Source organism: Trachypithecus francoisi, unplaced genomic scaffold, assembly GCF_009764315.1.
Source record: "Trachypithecus francoisi isolate TF-2019V2 unplaced genomic scaffold, Tfra_2.0 Lachesis_group11, whole genome shotgun sequence".
NCBI classification, from domain to species: domain Eukaryota; kingdom Metazoa; phylum Chordata; class Mammalia; order Primates; family Cercopithecidae; genus Trachypithecus; species Trachypithecus francoisi.
In genome coordinates, this window is record NW_022681456.1 from 83,446,579 (window position 1) to 83,463,539 (window position 16,961).

At 39.8% G+C, this 16,961-nt stretch overlaps 1 protein-coding gene across 1 annotated transcript in view; it reads right to left on the reverse strand.

Moving 5' to 3' along the window:
* Positions 1-935: 935 nt before the first annotated feature.
* TMPRSS12 (transmembrane serine protease 12) overlaps positions 936-16,961 on the reverse strand; it is a 47,334-nt gene continuing 31,308 nt past the window's right edge. Inside the window, exons 4-5 of the mRNA XM_033222083.1 lie at positions 4,060-4,202; positions 936-1,554 (exon numbers count right to left, since the gene is read on the reverse strand). Coding sequence (XP_033077974.1) covers positions 1,303-1,554; positions 4,060-4,202 — 395 coding nt within the window. The 3' untranslated portion in view covers positions 936-1,302. The remainder of the gene's footprint in view (positions 1,555-4,059; positions 4,203-16,961) is intronic.

Sequence of the window (16,961 nt, forward strand, 5' to 3'; positions counted from 1 at the left end):
TCCCAGTGTCAAACCAATAATGAAGAAAATTAATACATGGCATATTCATGCTTAATTTCATTTAAATCCTGAAATTAGGCTGACACAAAACAACTACAAAGAACACTTGGTTTTGGATGGGTTGAATGTAAAAAGGATAAGAAAATAACTATTTCTCCTTTGCTAATGGATTCTCCTTAGTTCAAGGGAAATGAGAGTCGACTAATAGTACATACAATTCAATCACCCTTTTCTTTTGTTTCATTTTTTTTGTATGTGTATGAGACAGAGTCCAGTTCTGTCGCTCAAGCTACAATGGCGTGATCTCGGGTCACTGCAACCTCCACCTCCCAGGTTCAAGCAATTCTCGTGCCTCAGCCTCCCGAGTAGCTGGGATTACAGGCATGTACCACCACACCCAGCTAATTTTTGCATTGTTAGTAGAGACAGGGTTTTACCATGTGGGCCAAGCTGGTCTTGAACTCCTGACCTCAAGTGATCTGCCCACCTCGGCCTCCCAAAGTGCTGGGATTACAGGTGAGAGCCACCATGCCTGGCCCTCATTTCTTTTATTTCTTTTCATTCATTGTATACATTAGTGATCGCAAGGTTTACCCCGGGCTGGTGACCCTTTTTACCTGGCGCGCTTTCTAGCTGCTTCTCACAGTTGATTCAGAGGCCCGATGGGATACACAGTTTTAGCGCGGGCTTCAAGAAAATACTTTCAAGTTTAGAAAGTAGGTTATAATGCTGGAAAAAAGTCATAAATTTCTAAATAAAAAGTAAATTATTTGGGGGTGTGTATACCATAGTTCTCTGTTGGCAGAGGAAATGAAGTGCTGATATTAAATAAATGGTTTTAATTCGAATTTAAATAACAGGTAAATACTTGTTTCTCTAAATATACTTTGAGAATTGGAACCAAGATTATAATTCAAAAAAATCATACAAACATGTTTTAGAATCAAATCTAAGAAGGAAAGAGTTTTGATTAACCAAATAACAGCTTTCATTTTAATTATAAACTATTATTTGGCATTTATACACATAAAATATATGTTTAACTGAATATTTTGTACAAACTCTATGAGTATTCCAGATACAGAATTATGATTATAAAATAATCAAGATATTTCAAGGAAGCATGTGACTCAGTGCCAAAATTACAGTGGTATATCTGTCACCATAGTTATAGCCCATAAGATGTTGACATGAGAACTCTATGTAGGCAATTAATTGCTAAAAGAGTAAATGATTTTCATTATGTAGAACATAGAAAGGGGCACAATGCAAAATAAAGATATGAAAGCCTTCAGAATGTCTTTATGTTGTTGCTAGTAAGATGACAAAACATAAAGCTATAAGGATCTGGCCATGTAAAATATTTATAGTAAGTATGCCTTGAGTGCTTGCATGGAAGAAGTGCTCTGTCAGCCACTTTTGGTAGAAGGATGGCCCAATATAGATACCAGGAAAACCTCTTCGACCACAGCCATGTCCGTAACTGGTAATTCCCATTACAAAAAATCTTTTATATTCTGGTAAGTAGCACATTAATGGTCCACCACTGTCACCCTGTCAAAAAAGTCCCAAAATAGTGTTTGTTACTTGTAGTATTCTTCAAGCAACAGTAATTCTGTAATAAATTATTTATATCAGACATACATTTATATAAATACATGTTTTCAATATACCCCCAACTTATAAAGATCATAGATTTTGAACTTAATCTTCCAACTCAAACAGGAGGAATTCAGTTTTTCCCAGGTATTTGGAGGAATCATACAGCTGGTAGATAAACATCTCATCTGCCCACTTTTGAGCCAGAATACTATAAATCAAATTGTTTGGATTTTTAAATACAATTACTCAGGGGAATATAATTTAGGAAGTGTGCAAAATATTGTAAAAACTGTCTATTATTAGAATATTCTCTTGCTTAATACTGTGTGTGGATAGTATAACTCTAAGATGTATGAAGGATTCTTTTAGGCATGTGTGTGGTTTGCTTGCCAGGGAGAGGAGTAAACTGGCATCTTGCAAGAGATGACAAGTTTCTAAGTGTTGACAATGGCTAGTGCAGCAAAATAAGTATAAATGGCAAAGCCTCTCAGTAGTATTATAAATGACAGGTCACTTTCATAGTCTATACAAAATTATGAATGCACCCAACACTGTTACTAAGGCCTGTTAATGCACTCAAAACAAGGACACTGAGATAGCTGTTTCCAATTCTCTATACAAGGCAGGCATTGAATAATTATTTTTTGATGAGGAGGATGTTTGGCCTAGGAATGCAATCCAATTAGAATGGATTCTTTACTATTTTACTCAGCAAGATTTTTTTTTTTTTTTTTTTTTTTGAGGCGGAGTCTCGCTCTGTCGCCCGGACTGGAGTGCAGTGGCCAGATCTCAGCTCACTGCAAGCTCCGCCTCCCGGGTTCACGCCATTCTCCTGCCTCAGCCTCCCGAGTAGCTGGGACTACAGGCGCCCGCCACCTCGCCCGGCTAGTTTTTGTATTTTTAGTAGAGACGGGGTTTCACCGTGTTAGCCAGGATGGTCTTGATCTCCTGACCTCGTGATCCGCCCGTCTCGGCCTCCCAAAGTGCTGGGATTACAGGCTTGAGCCACCGCGCCCGGCCTACTCAGCAAGATTTTTAAGGAAAAGGACACAGGAAAGATAAACTTTAGATTGCAGAAAAGAGAATGAGTAGGAAAAGGTGAGAGCGTGGGGTACTCAGGAGTGAAGGACTAGTAGATTTGGAAATAAGAAAAGAGGAATAAAGGAAGAGTAAAAAAGCATGAGACAAAACAAAAAATGGATCACTTGTACTTCTTTACAAAATTAACATTTGTGCTGCAAATGATAACCTCAGAAAAGTGAAAAAACAGTCTACAGAATGGGAGAAAAATTTTGTACATTGTACATCTGGTAAGGGACTTGTATCCAGAATATATGAAAAAGGTTTATAACTCAGTGATAAAAAGACAACTCAATTTAAAAATGAGGAGGCCGGGCGCGGTGGCTCAAGCTGTAATCCCAGCACTTTGGGAGGCCGAGGCGGGTGGATCACGAGGTCAGGAGATCGAGACCCTCCTGGCTAACACGGTGAAACCCCGTCTCTACTAAAAATACAAAAAACTAGCCGGGCGCGGTGGCGGGCGCCTGTAGTCCCAGCTACTCGGAGGCTGAGGCGGGAGAATGGCGGGAACCCGGGAGGCGGAGTTTGCAGTGAGCGAGATCGCGCCACTGCACTCCAGCCTGGGCGAAACAGCGAGACTCCGTCTCAAAAAAAAAAAAAAAAAAAAAAAAAAAAAAAAAAAAAAAAATTTAAAAATGAGGAAGGGATCCAATAGACATTCTGTAAAGCCATATGAATGGCTAATAAATACATGCAAAAATGCTCAACATCATTAGTCATTAAGAAAATGCAAATTAAAATCACTATGAGATAGCACTTCACACCCACAAGGATGTATTATAATAAAAAAGACAGTAACAGGCTGGGCGCAGTGGCTTACGCCTGTAATCCCAGCACTTTGGGAGGCCAAGGTGGGCAGATCACTTGAGGTCAGGAGTTCGGGACCAGCCTGGTCAACAAGGTGAAGCCCCATCTTTACTGAAAATACGAAAACAAATAGCCAGGCATGGTGATGTGCGCCTGTCATTCCAGTTACCTAGGAGGCTGAGGAATGAGAATCGCTTGAACCTGGGAGGCAGAGGTTGCAGTGAACAAAGATTGTGTCACTGCACTCCAGCATGGGTGACAAAGTGAGACTATTTAAAAAAAAAAAAAAAAAGCTGTACACTTTTAAGTAGGTGAATTATATCTGAAAGTTAATGATTTAAAAAAAGGATTCAAGGTAAATTCTGCCTAAGGCTGACCCCGATGATAGGAGAAACCATGGAATCAAGAACCAAGAAGATTTGGATTGTTGAAATAGTTAAAAAGGAGAAAAAATAATTTAGTATTTTTAGGCCTGATAATTAAGACCACCAGAAAGTTATCAAAGGCCTTGTTTGACAAGTTCGCTTCTGGCTTCAGAAAATATTTTAAAGGAAAATTACTTGGTCTTACCCTGCAAGTATCAAAAGCTCCATCTTCATCACCTGCACAAAATGAAGTGTTGGGAATTATTCCCCCATAACTCCTCTCAGAATTACACATCTCTCGAGAAATATAATGCACTTCTGCGTCTTGTAAAATATTTGTAACGTTACCTGTTAAAAAATACCAGTAAGTTATCTTGGAGCACAGACATTTTTACAGTGATTTAAATGTTGGTGTTTTATAACCAACATTTTGTAAGTTTTCTTTCCAAAGTGACTGATTCAATAATTATGTAAAAATATATTCATATATATGTGTATGAATATGTATGTATGCCTAGGAAGATTGTAGAAGAATGTTTACCTAAATGTTTGTTTGTTTTTGAGACAGGGTCTTGATCTATTGCCCAGGCTGGAGTGCAGTGATGTGATCTCGGCTCACTGCAACCTCTGCCTCCTGGGTTCCAGCCACTCCTGTGCCTCAGCCTCCCAAGTAACTGGGATTACAGGTGTGCAACACCGCACCTGGCTAATTTTTTTTTTTTTTTTAAATTTTTGAGATGGCATCTCGCTCTGTCGCCCAGGCTGCGGTGCAGAGGCGTGATCTCGGCTCACTGCAAACTCTGCCTCCCGGGTTCAAGCGATCCTCCTGCCTCAGACTCCTGAGCACTCACCATTATGCCCAGCTAATTTTTGTAGTTTTAGTAGAGATGGGGTTTCACCATGTTGACCAGGCTGTTCTTGAACTCCTGACTTCAAGTGATCCACCCACCTCGGCCTCCCAAAGTACTAGGATTACAGGTGTGAGCCACCATGCCTGGTCAGATGTGCCTTTGTATATTCCCACTAGCAAAGTATGAGGGTTCCAAACTCTTCACATTCTCATCAAGGCTTGTTATTGTCTAACTTTTTAGTTATAGTCATCCTTGTGTGTCATCCCAGCACTTTGGGAGGCTGTTTTAAAATTACTGCTAGTGTATAGAAATGGAATAGATTTTGCATATGGTCTTATACTGGCTGTATTACTAAACTCTGTTAATTCCAATGGATTTTAGAGCCTATTTTAATTACATCATCTGTGACTAATGAATATTTTGTTATTTCCTTTGTAAGTTGTGTGCATATCTTTTTCTAGTATTAACACACTTGGTTGGACTTCTACAATACTGAATACAAGTGGAGAAATTGTTTCTAACTTTAAATGAATGTTTTACTGTAATGATGTTTGCAGTAGTTTAGAGGTCAATAACCTTAATTAGGTTAAGGAAATTTCCTTCTATGTCTAGACTGTTAAGAGTTTCTAACAATGCTTCTACTGCATTTATTCAGATAACATTTTTTTATCCTTTAACCAATCTGTGATGAATTACATCAAGAGACTTCTAATTTTATTTAAATTATTATTTTTGAGACAAGGTCTCTCCCTGTTGCCTGGGCCGCAGAGTGCAGTGGCACAATTAGCTCACTGCAACCTCAAACTCCTGGGTTCAAGCAATCCTTCCACCTCAACCTCCCAAGTGGCTGGGACTACGGGCATGTGCCACCATGCCCAGCTAATTGTTATTTTTGGTAGGGATAGAGTCTTGCTGTGTTGCCCAGGCTGGTCTCAAACTCCTGGCTTCAAGTGAACCTCCCACCTTGGCCTCCCAAAGGGCTGGGATTGCAAGCATGAGCCACTGCACCCAGCTGAGACTTCTAATTTTATTTTATTTCATTATTATTTATTTATTTTTTGAGACAGAGTTTTGCTATGTCACCCAGGCTGGAGTGCAGTGACGTACTCACTGCAACCTCTGATTCTTGGGTTCAAGTAATCCTCCCTCCTCAGCTTTCCAAGTAGCTGGGACTACAGGCGTGCACCACCATGCCAGCTAATTTTTAAATTTTTTGTAGAGTTGAGGTCTTGCTATATTGCCCAGGCCATTCTTGAACGCCTGGGCCCACGCAATTCTCCTGCCTCGGCCTCTCAAAGTGTTGGAATTACAGGTGTGAACCACCACAGCTGGCTGACTTCTAATTTTAAACCACCCTTGGATTCCTGAGATAAACCTAATTTGGTTATGATTAATTCTATTATTTTTTGAACCAGGGTCCTGCTCTGTTGCCTAGGCTGGTGCCTAGTGTAGTAGCACAATCATAGGTTGCCGCAGCCTCAGTCTCCTGGGCTCATGTGATCCTTCTGCCTCAGCCTCTTGAGTAGCTAGGACTACAGATGTGCACCACTATGCTCAGATAATTTTTTAGTTTTTTTGTAGAAACAGTGTCTCAGTATGTTGCTCAAGTTGGTCTTGAACTCCTGGCCTCCTAATTTGGCCTCCCAGAGTGCTGAGATGACAGATGTGAGCCATTGTACCTGACCATCAATTCTATCTATAATATACTTTATAGATGTAGTGTGTTATTACTAATAATTTGTTTGGAATGCCTGCATTTATAACATTGGGCTTTCTCTTACTACGATTACTTGATTTTGGAATCAGTAATAGGATTATTCTCATACACTGAGCTGGAGTATATTCCTTCCTTTTGTATTCTTTGGAAGCATATATATGGAATTTAAATAATCTTCCTCTGGAATTTTTTTTTTTTTTATTATACTTTAAGTTCTAGGGTACATGTGCACAACACGCAGGTTTGTTACATATGTACACATGTGTCATGTTAGTGTGCTGCACCCATTAACTCATCATTTACATCAGGTATATCTCCTAATGCTATCTGTCCCCCCCTCCCCACCCCATGACAGGCCCCAGTGTGTGATGTTCCCCTTCCTGTGTCCAACTGTTCTCATTGTTCAATTCCCACCTATGAGTGAGAACACGCGGTGTTTGGTTTTTTGTCCTTGTGATAGTTTGCTGAGAATGATAGTTTCCAGCTTCATCTATGTCCCTACAAAGGACATGAACTCATCCTTTTTTATGGCTGCATAGTATTCCATGGTGTATATGTGCCACATTTTCTTAATCCATTCTATCATTGATGGACATTTGGGTTGGTTCCAAGTCTTTGCTATTGTGAATAGTGCCGCAATAAACATATGTGTGCATGTGTCTTTATAGCAGCATGACTTATAATCCTTTGGGTATACACCCAGTAAGAGGATGGCTGGGTCAAATGGTATTTCTAGTTCTAGATCCTTGAGGAATTGCCACACTGTCTTCCACAGTGGTTGAACTAGTTTACAGTCCCACCAACAGTGTAAAAGTGTTCCTGTTTCTCCACATCCTCTCCAGCACCTGTTGTTTCCTGACTTTTTAATGATTGCCATTGTAACTGGTGTGAGATGGTATCTCATTGTGGTTTTGATTTGCATTTCTCTGATGGCCAGTGATGATGAGCATTTTTTCATGTGTCTGTTGGCTGTATAAATGTCTTCTTTTGAGAAGTGTCTGTTTATATCCTTTGCCCACTTTTTGATGTTTTTTTTTTTTCTTGTAAATTTGTTTGAGTTCTTTGTAGATTCTGGATATTAGCCCTTTGTCAGATGAGTAGATTGCAAAGATTTTCTCCCATTCTCTAGGTTACCTGTTCACTCTGATGGTAGTTTCTTTTGCTGTGCAGAAGCTCTTTAGTTTAATTAGATCCCATTTGTCAGTTTTGACTTTTGTTGCCATTGCTTTTGGTGTTTTAGACATGAAGTCCTTGCCCATGCCTATGTCCTGAATGGTATTGCCTAGGTTTTCTTCTAGGGTTTTTATGGTTTTAGATCTAACATTTAAGTCTTTAATCCATCTTGAATTAATTTTTGTATAAGGTGTAAGGAAGGGATCCAGTTTCAGCTTTCTACATATGGCTAGCCAGTTTTCCCAGCACCGTTTATTAAATAGGGAATCCTTTCCCCATTTCTAATTTTTGCCAGGTTTGTCAAAGATCAGATGGTTGTAGATATGTACTATTATATTTGAGGGCTCTGTTCTGTTCCATTGATCTATATCTCTGTTTTGGTACCAGTACCATGCTGTTTTGGTTACTGTAGCCTTGTAGTATAGTTTGAAGTCAGGTAGCATGATGTCTCCAGCTTTGTTCTTTTGGTTTAGGATTGTCTTGGCAATGTGGGCTCTTTTGTTCTGAGTTCTGGTTTTTTATTTTTGAAAAAACCTAATTACTAATTCAATTCCTTTACACTTTATAGGACTATAGAGGATTTCCATTTCTTGTTTGGTCAATTTTGGTTAGTTACCATTTTCATATTTAGTCAATTTGTTAATTTCAGTTTTGGTTGTTTACAAAGGAATTTACTCATTTTGTCTAATTACTAAAATTTACAGTATAACATTTTAAAAAGTACTGTGCTATATGTTACTTCACAATATTAGTTCGTTTTTGTGCCTCCTTTCCTTTTGCCATCAGTCTTACCAGTGGTTTGTTGTTTTTTCAGAAAACTAGATTTTGGCTTGTTGGTTTTCTCTTTTCTATTTTTTATTCATTAATTGCTGTGCTTCCCTTTATTTCTTTTTTTCTGCTTTCTATGGGTTTAGAATGTTCTGTCTTTTTTTAGTCTCCCTTCATAGTAGCTGAGACTACAGACATGCACCACCATGCCTGTAATATTCTTTTTTTTTTTTTTTTTTTTAAGAGGGAGATGGGGTCTTGCTCTGTTGCCCAGGCTGGTGTTGAACTCCTGGGCCCAAGCAATTCTCCCACATTGGCCTCCCAGAGTGTTGGGATTACAGGTGTGAACCACTGTGCTTGGCCACTGCAATGTTTATTTAAATTTTTAAAAAGTTAGACTTTGAATTCACAGTGTTTAGACTTTATTCTTCAATACTAGGTCAAATATTTGCTCTTCCATATGATTCAAGCTATATATATATATATATATTTTTTTTTTTTTTTTTTTTTTGAGGTGGAGTCTCAGTCTGTTGCCCAGGCTGGAGTGCAATGGTGTGATCTTGGCTCACTGCAACCTCCACCTCCCGGGTTCAAGTGATTCTCCTGCTCCAGCCTCCCAAGTAGCTAGGATTACAGGCTCGCGCCACCACGCCCACCTAATTTTTTGTATTTTTAGTAGAGACGGGGTTTCACCGTGTTGGCCAGGCTGATCTCGAACTCCTGACCTCGTGATCCACCCATCTCGGCCTCCCAAAGTGCTGGGATTACAGGCCTGAGCCACCGCGCCCAGTCTCAAATTAAAAACATATATTTCTAAAACTTTAAATTTTATGTTTTACCTCTATCTGCAGCTGTCAAGTTTTACTATGTACCACATACATTGTTGTTCAATTCTAAGTATTTACAATTATTATGATTTCCTCTTTGACATATGAGTCAGTTAGTAGTTTTGAATTCTCCAAATGTGTGATGTTAAAAAGCTTACCCTTTTGTCATTTTTTTACAGCTTTATCAGAGTTTAATTTACATAACATGAATATCACACATTGTACCAATGCAGTTGAATGATTTCTGGTAAATTTATACCAGCACCACAATCCAATTTTAGAGTATTTCATTCACCTCACAGAGTCCTCCTATGCTCACTTGTAATCAGTTCCCAGCGCCAGCCCCACACTTAAGAAATGACTGGCTGGGCGCAGTGGCTCACGCCTATAGTCCCAGCACTTTGGGAGGCTGAGGCGGGCAGATTACCTGAGGTCAGCAGTTCGAGACCAGCCTGACCAACATGGAGAAACCCTGTCTCTACTAAAAATACAAAAAATTAGCCAGGCATAGTGGTGCATGCCTGTAATCCCAGCTACTCGGGAGGCTGAGGCAGGAGAATCGCTTGAACCTGGGAGGCGGAGGTTGCGGTGAGCTGAGATCGCACCATTGCACTCCAGCCTGGGCAACAAGAGCAAAACTCTGTCTCAAAAAAAAAAAAAAAAAAAAAAAAAAAAAGACTGATTTCTGTCTCTATAGGTTTGCCTTTTCTTGAAATTTTGTATAAATGGAATCATACATTTGTAGTCTTTTTGTATACAGCTTCCTTCATTTAGCCATATACCAATGTTTTCAAGGTTCATCTATTTTGCAGGATAGTTTTCTTCCTTTTTGTTGTTGGATAGTGTTTTGTTGAACAGATATATCATATTTTGTATATCCATTCACTAGTTGGTGGACTTTGGATTGTTTCCAGTTTGGTGAGTTATTAGTTATGCTATGATGAGCATTCTTTTTTTTTTTTTTCAGACGGAGTCTCGCTCTGTCACCCAAACTGGAGTGCAGTGGCCGGATCTCAGCTCACTGCAAGCTCCGCCTTTCGGGTTCACGCCATTCTCCTGCCTCAGCCTCCCAAGTAGCTGGGACTATAGGCGCCCGCCACCTCGCCCTATAGTCCCAGCTATTTGGGAGGCTGAGGCAGGAGAATGGCTAGTTTTTTGTATTTTTTTAGTAGAGACGGGGTTTTACTGGGTTAGCCAGGATGGTCTCGATCTCCTGACCTTGTGATCCGCCCGTCTTGGCCTCCCAAAGTGCTGAGATTACAGGCTTGAGCCACCGCACCTGGCCTATGATGAGCATTCTTAAGTTTTTGTGTGGACATGTTTTCATTTGTCTTTGGTAGATATCCAGGAATGAAATTGCTAGGTCATATGGTAACTATGCTTAACACGGTAAGTGCATATTTAACTTTTCAAGGAACTGTCGAACTGTTTTCCTAAGTGGCTTTACCATTTTACATTCTCCTCAGCAATGTATAAGGGTTCCAGTTTCTCCACATCCTTGCTAACACTTGATTTGTTAGTCTTTTGGATTATAATCATTCTAGTAGTTGCATAGTGGCATCTCATTGAGGTTTCAAGGATGTTAACATAAATATATATTTGAAATGAGGTCTTGCTGTGTCACCCATGTTGGAGTGCAGTACAGTGATCATAGGTCACTGCAGCCTTGAGCTCCTAGGCTCAAGTGACCCTCCTGTGTTAGCCTCTCAAGTAGCTGGGACTACAGGCATGTAACACTGTGCCTAGCTAATTATTTTTTATTTTTTATTTTTTTGAGACGGAGTCTCACTCTGTCACCCAGGCTGAAGTGCAGTGGCCAGATCTCAGCTTACTGCAAGCTCTGCCTCCCGGGTTTACGCCATTCTCCTGCCTCAGCCTCCTGAGTAGCTGGGACTACAGGCGCCCGCCACCGCGCCCGGCTAGTTTTTTTGCAGTTTTTAGTAGAGACGGGGTTTCACCATGTAAGCCAGGATGGTCTCGATCTCCCGACCTCGTGATCCGCCCGTCTCAGCCTCCCAAAGTGCTGGGATTATAGGCGTGAGCCACCGCGCCCGGCCCCTAGCTAATTTTTATAGCAACGAGATCTTGCTTTGTTGTTCAGGCTGGTCTCAAACTCCTGGCTGCAAGTGATCCTTTCACCTTGGCCTCCCAAAGCACTGAGATTACAGGTGTGAGCCACTGTACCCAGCCAGTGTTAACAGTTTTTCATGTACTATTAGCCATTTGTATATCTACCTTGGTGAAATGTGTTTTCAAATCTTTTTTGTTTCTGCAAACACTATGGTGACTTACCTTTTCAAATCTTTATCCAATTTATTTTTTATTTTTTTGAGGCAGGCTCTTGTTTTGTTGCTCAGGCTGGAGTGCAGTGACACAATCACAGCTCAACCTCATGGGCCTCAAGCGATCCTCCCACTTCAGTCTCCTGAGTAGCTGGGACTACAGGCGTATGCCACCATGCCCTGCTCATTTTTTGGTATTTTTTTAGAGACGGAGTTTTACCATGTTGCCCAGGCTGGTCTCAAACTCCTGAGCTCAAGCGATCCACCTGCCTCAGACTCCCAAAGTTTAGGGATTACAGGCGTTAGCCACTTTGCCTGGCCTTAAAACAAGTTTTTCTTTACAAATTCTCGTTAATGATAACAATTCACACGACTACTTCCAACCTTATTTTCTAGTCAGACCCTTCTTAATAAACCACATATTTTACTTTACATCATTTTGGTTCAGGGAGTCCAATAAAATTATTAATTTCATATTGAAATGAAAATGCATGCAACAAAAACTTAATAAGGAAAGGGTTTTCAGAATGATGATAATATGTCAAAGTAGCATTTACATTCCTGGCAAAAAGCCAGTTGGTTATGAAGTATTATCATGTTTTATACACTGCTGGAGATATTTGCAGCTCTTTTTCCATTGATTTTCTTAATGGTGGCTTTTGAAGAGGATATATGTTTAAATTTTGATGAAGTCCAATTTATCATTTTTATTTTTATTAATGGTTGTGCTTTTAGTGTCCTAAGAAATCATTGCCTAACCCAACGACTCAAAGACTTTTCTCTTTGCTTTTTCTCTAGAAGTCTTACCACTGTAGCTCTTATACTTAGGTCTGTGATCCATTTTGAGTTAATTATTTCTCTAAATCTCTTTGTGCTCCTAAAACATATCATAGACTGTTTATAAACAGTTGCTTAATAAACAACAGGAATTTATTTCTCACAGTTCTGGATGCTGAAATTGAAGATCAAGGCACTGGCAGAATCGGTGTCTGATTAGGGCCATTTTCTGGTTCATAAATTGTGACTTCCAGCTGTATCCTTATGTGATGGAAGGGCAAGGCAGTTCTTTGGGGCCTCTTTTATAAGGGCGCCAATCTCGCTGATGAGAGCTCTGCCCTCTCAAAAGGCCCTACCTCCTAATAGCATCACCTTGGGAGTTAGGATTTCAACATATGAATTTTGGATGGACACAAACGTTCAGATTGTACCACTATTTAATACAGTATGGAGCAAAACTCCGAGTTTTTTTTTTTTTTTTGTGGCGTAAGGATATCCGGTTGTCCTAGCATAGTTTGTCGAAAAGACTGTTTTCCATCATATTGTCTTGGCACTGTTGTGAAAATCAATTGGCCACAAATATAAGAGGTTTTTTTCCCCCCTCTATGTTGTGTTCCATTAATCTACAGTCCATCTTTTAAACATTAAGTTTTTTTTAGAGATGGTCTCGTGTTACCCAAGACTGGAGTGCAGTGGCATGATCACGACTCACTGAAGCCTCAAACTCTTGGGCTCAAGTGATCTTCCTGCCTCAGCCTTCCAAGTAGCTGGGACTGTGGCTGCACACCACCACACCAGGTTTACTTTTATTTTTGCAGAGATCGGGGCTCACCGTATTGCACAGGCTGGTCTTTAAATTCCTGGGCTCAGGCGATTCTCCTGCCTTGGTCTCCCAAAATGCTGGGATTACAGGCATGAACCACCACTCCCAGCCTCTACAGGTCTGTCTTTACACCAATGTGTTAATTGCTGTAGTTATATAATATGTTTTGAAATCAGATAGTGTAACTCCTTCAGTTTTTTTTTTTTTTTTCCCAAAACAATTTTGGCTATTCTAGGTCCTTTGCCTTTCCATATACATTTTAGGATTGGCTTGTTAGTTTGCATGAAAAATCCAACTGGCATTTTATAGGCCAATCTGTGAATAATTGCCTTATTAACAACATTGAACCTTCTAACCCATGAATGTAGTAAGAGTCTCCATTTATTTTAGGTCTTCTTTAATTTCTCTAAGTAATGTTTTTGTAGTTTTCATTGTACAAGTCTTACACATCTTTTGTTAAATCTGTTCCTAATTATTCATTATTTTAAATGCTATTATCAGCTGGGTGCGGTGGCTAATGTCTGTAATCCCAGCACTTTGGGAGGCCGAGGCAGGCGGATCACTTGAGGCCAGGAGTTTGAGACCAGCCTGACCAATATGGTGAAATCCCCTCTCTACTAAAAATACAAAACTTAGCCGGGCATGGTGGCGCATACCTGTAATCCCAGCTACTCGGGAGGCTGAGGCATGAGAATCGCTTAAACCTGGGAGGTGGAGATTGCACTGAGCTGAGATTGCACCATTGCACTCTAGCCTGGGTGAAAGACTGTCTCAAAAAATAAAAATAAATAAATAAATGCTATTATGAATAGAATTGTGTTCTTAAATTTTGTTTTCAGATAGTTTATTGTGAGTATAGACATATGATTGATTTTTCCTGTAACCTCAATGAACTTGTTTTACTAGATTGTTTTGTAGATTCCTTAAGCATTTCTACATTTACAGAATCATGTCATCTGTGAATAAAGTTTCCCTTTTTGATTTCCAATTTGTGTGCCTTTAATGTCTTTTTCTTGCCTATTGCACTGGCTAAAATCCTTGCTGTGTTCCTGATTTTATAGGGAAAGCATTCATTATTTTACCATTAAGTAGGATGGTTAGCTTATTCTTTATAGATGCTCTTCATCAGTTTAAGCTTCCTTCTATTGCTATTTCTGTTTTTAAAAAAATAATTTCAACTTTTATTTTAGATTCAGGAGATATGTGTTACCTAGATATATGCCTGATACTGAGATTTTGGGTACTATTCATCTTGTCACCCAGGGCATAATTGAATACATATACTGAGCATAGTACCCCCAAATTAGTTTTTTGGCCCTTGGCCCCCTCCCTCCCACCCTCTTCTAGTAGTCCCTGGTGTCTTTTGTGATCACCTTTATGTTCATGAGTACCCACTATTTACCTCCCACTTGTAAGTGAGAACGTGCAGTATTTGGTTTTCTGTTCCTGTGTTAATTCACTTAGGATAATGGCCTCCAACTCCATTCACGCTGCTGCAAAGGACATGATTCTGCTTTTTTTTATGGCTGTATAGTATTCTATGGTGCATATGTACCACACTTTCTTTATCCAGTCTATTGTTGATGGGCACCTTGGTTGATTCCATGTCTTTGCTATTGCAAATAGTGCTGCGATGAACACAGGAGTGCATGCGTCTTTTTGGTAGAATGATTTATATTCCTTTGGATATATACACAGTAATAGGATTGCTGGGTCCAATGGTGATTCTGGTTTAAATTCTTTGAGAAATCTCCAAACTGCTTTCCACAGAGGCGGAACTAATTTCTGTTCTCACCAGTAGTGTGTAAGCATTCCTTTCTCTCGGAAGCCTTGGCAGCATGTGTTTTTTGGCTTTTTTAACAATAGCCATTCTGACTGGTGTGAGATAGTATCTCATTGTGCTTTTGATTTGCATTTTTCTGATGATTAGTGATATTGAACATTTTTTCATATGTTGTTGGCTGCTTGTATGTCTTTTGAGAAGTATCCGTACATGTCTTTTGCCCATTTTTTTTTTTTTTTTTTTTTTGAGATGGAGTCTCGCTCTGTCACCCAGGCTGGAGTGCAGTGGCTGGATCTCAGCTCACTGCAAGCTCTGCCTCCCGGGTTTATACCATTCTCCTGGCTCAGCCTCCCGAGTAGCTGGGACTACAGGCACCCGCCACCTCGCCCGGCTAGTTTTTTGTATTTTTTAGTAGAGATGGGGTTTCACCGTGTTAGCCAGGATAGTCTCGATCTCCTGACCTCGTGATCCGCCCTCTCGGCCTCCCAAAGTGCTGGGATTACAGGCTTGAGCCACCGCGCCCAGCGCCTTTTGCCCATTTTTTAATGGGATTAATTGGTTTTTGGCCTGTTCATTTGTTTAAGTTCCTTACAGATTCTGGATATTAGACCTTTGTAGGATACATAGCTTGCAAGTATTTTGTCTCATTCTGTAGGTTGTCTGTTTTCTCTGTTGATAGTTTCTATTGCTGTGCAGAAAATTTTCAGTTTAATTAGTTCCCACTTGTCAATTTTTATTTTTGTTGCAATTGCTTTTGAGGACTTAGTCATAAACTCTTTCCCAAGGTCAATGTCCAGAATGGCATTTCTTGGGTTTTCTTCTAGGATTCTTATAGCTTGAGGTCTTACATTTGAATCTTTAACCCATTTTGAGTTAATTTTTGCATATGGTCATAGGATAGAGGTCTGGTTTCATTCTTCTGCATATGGCTAGCCAGCTATCCCAGCACCATTTATTGTACAGGGAGTTCTTTCCCCATTGACTTTGTTAAAGATCAGATGGTGTGTGGCTTTATTTCTGGGATGTCTCTTCTGTTCTATTGGTCTATGTGTCTGTTTTTGTAACAATACCATACTGTTTTAGTTACTGTAGTCTTTTTTTTTTTGAGATGGAGTCTTGCTCTGTCACCCAGGCTCAAATACAGTGGCATGATCTCAGCTCACTGCAACCTCCCCTCCCAGGTTCAAGCGATTCTCCTGCCTCAGCGTCCCAAGTAGCTGGGATTGGAGCTGTGCGCCACCATGCCCTGCTAATTTTTGTATTTTTAGAGATGGGGTTGGAACCATATTGGCCAGGCTGGTCTCAAACTCCTGACCACAAGTGATCTGCCCACGTCGGCCTCCCAAAGTGCTGGGATTATAGGCAAGAGTCACCATGCCCAGTGTTACTGTAGTCTTATAGTATAGTTTAAAGTTGGGTAATGTGATGTTTCCAGCTTTGTTCTTTTTGCTTAAGATTGCCTTGGCTATTTGGGCTCTTTTTGGGTTCCATATACATTTTAGAATAGTTTTTTCTAGTCCTGTGAAAAAATGACATTGGTAGCTTGATAGGAATATCACTGAATCTATAGATTGATTTGGGCAGTATGGACATTTTAATGATATTGATTTTTCCTATGAACATGGAATGTTTTCCCATTTTTCTGTGTCATCTATGATTTCTTTCAGCAGTGTTTTGCAGTTCTTCTTATAGAGATCTTTCGCCTCCTTGGTTAGATGTATTCCTATGAGGTTTTTGTTGTTGTTGTTGTTGTTGCTTGTTTGTTTATTGTTTTTTTTTTTTGGCATGTGTGGTTATTGTTATATGTGGGTATTAAATGATACCGCATTCTTGATTTGGCTCTCAACTTGAATGTTATTGATGTATAGAAATGCTACTGATTTTCGTACATTTATTTTGTATCCTGGAACTTTACTGAAGTCATTTATCAGTTCCAGGAAACTTTTGGTGGAGTCTTTAGGGTTTTCTAGAATCATACCATCAGTGAAGACAGATAGTTTGGCTTTTTTTCCTATTTGAGTACCTTTTATTTCTTTCTCTTGCCTGATTGCTATGGCTAGGACTTCTTATTGCTATTTCTTTTGAGAATTTTTAAGCTTAGAATGG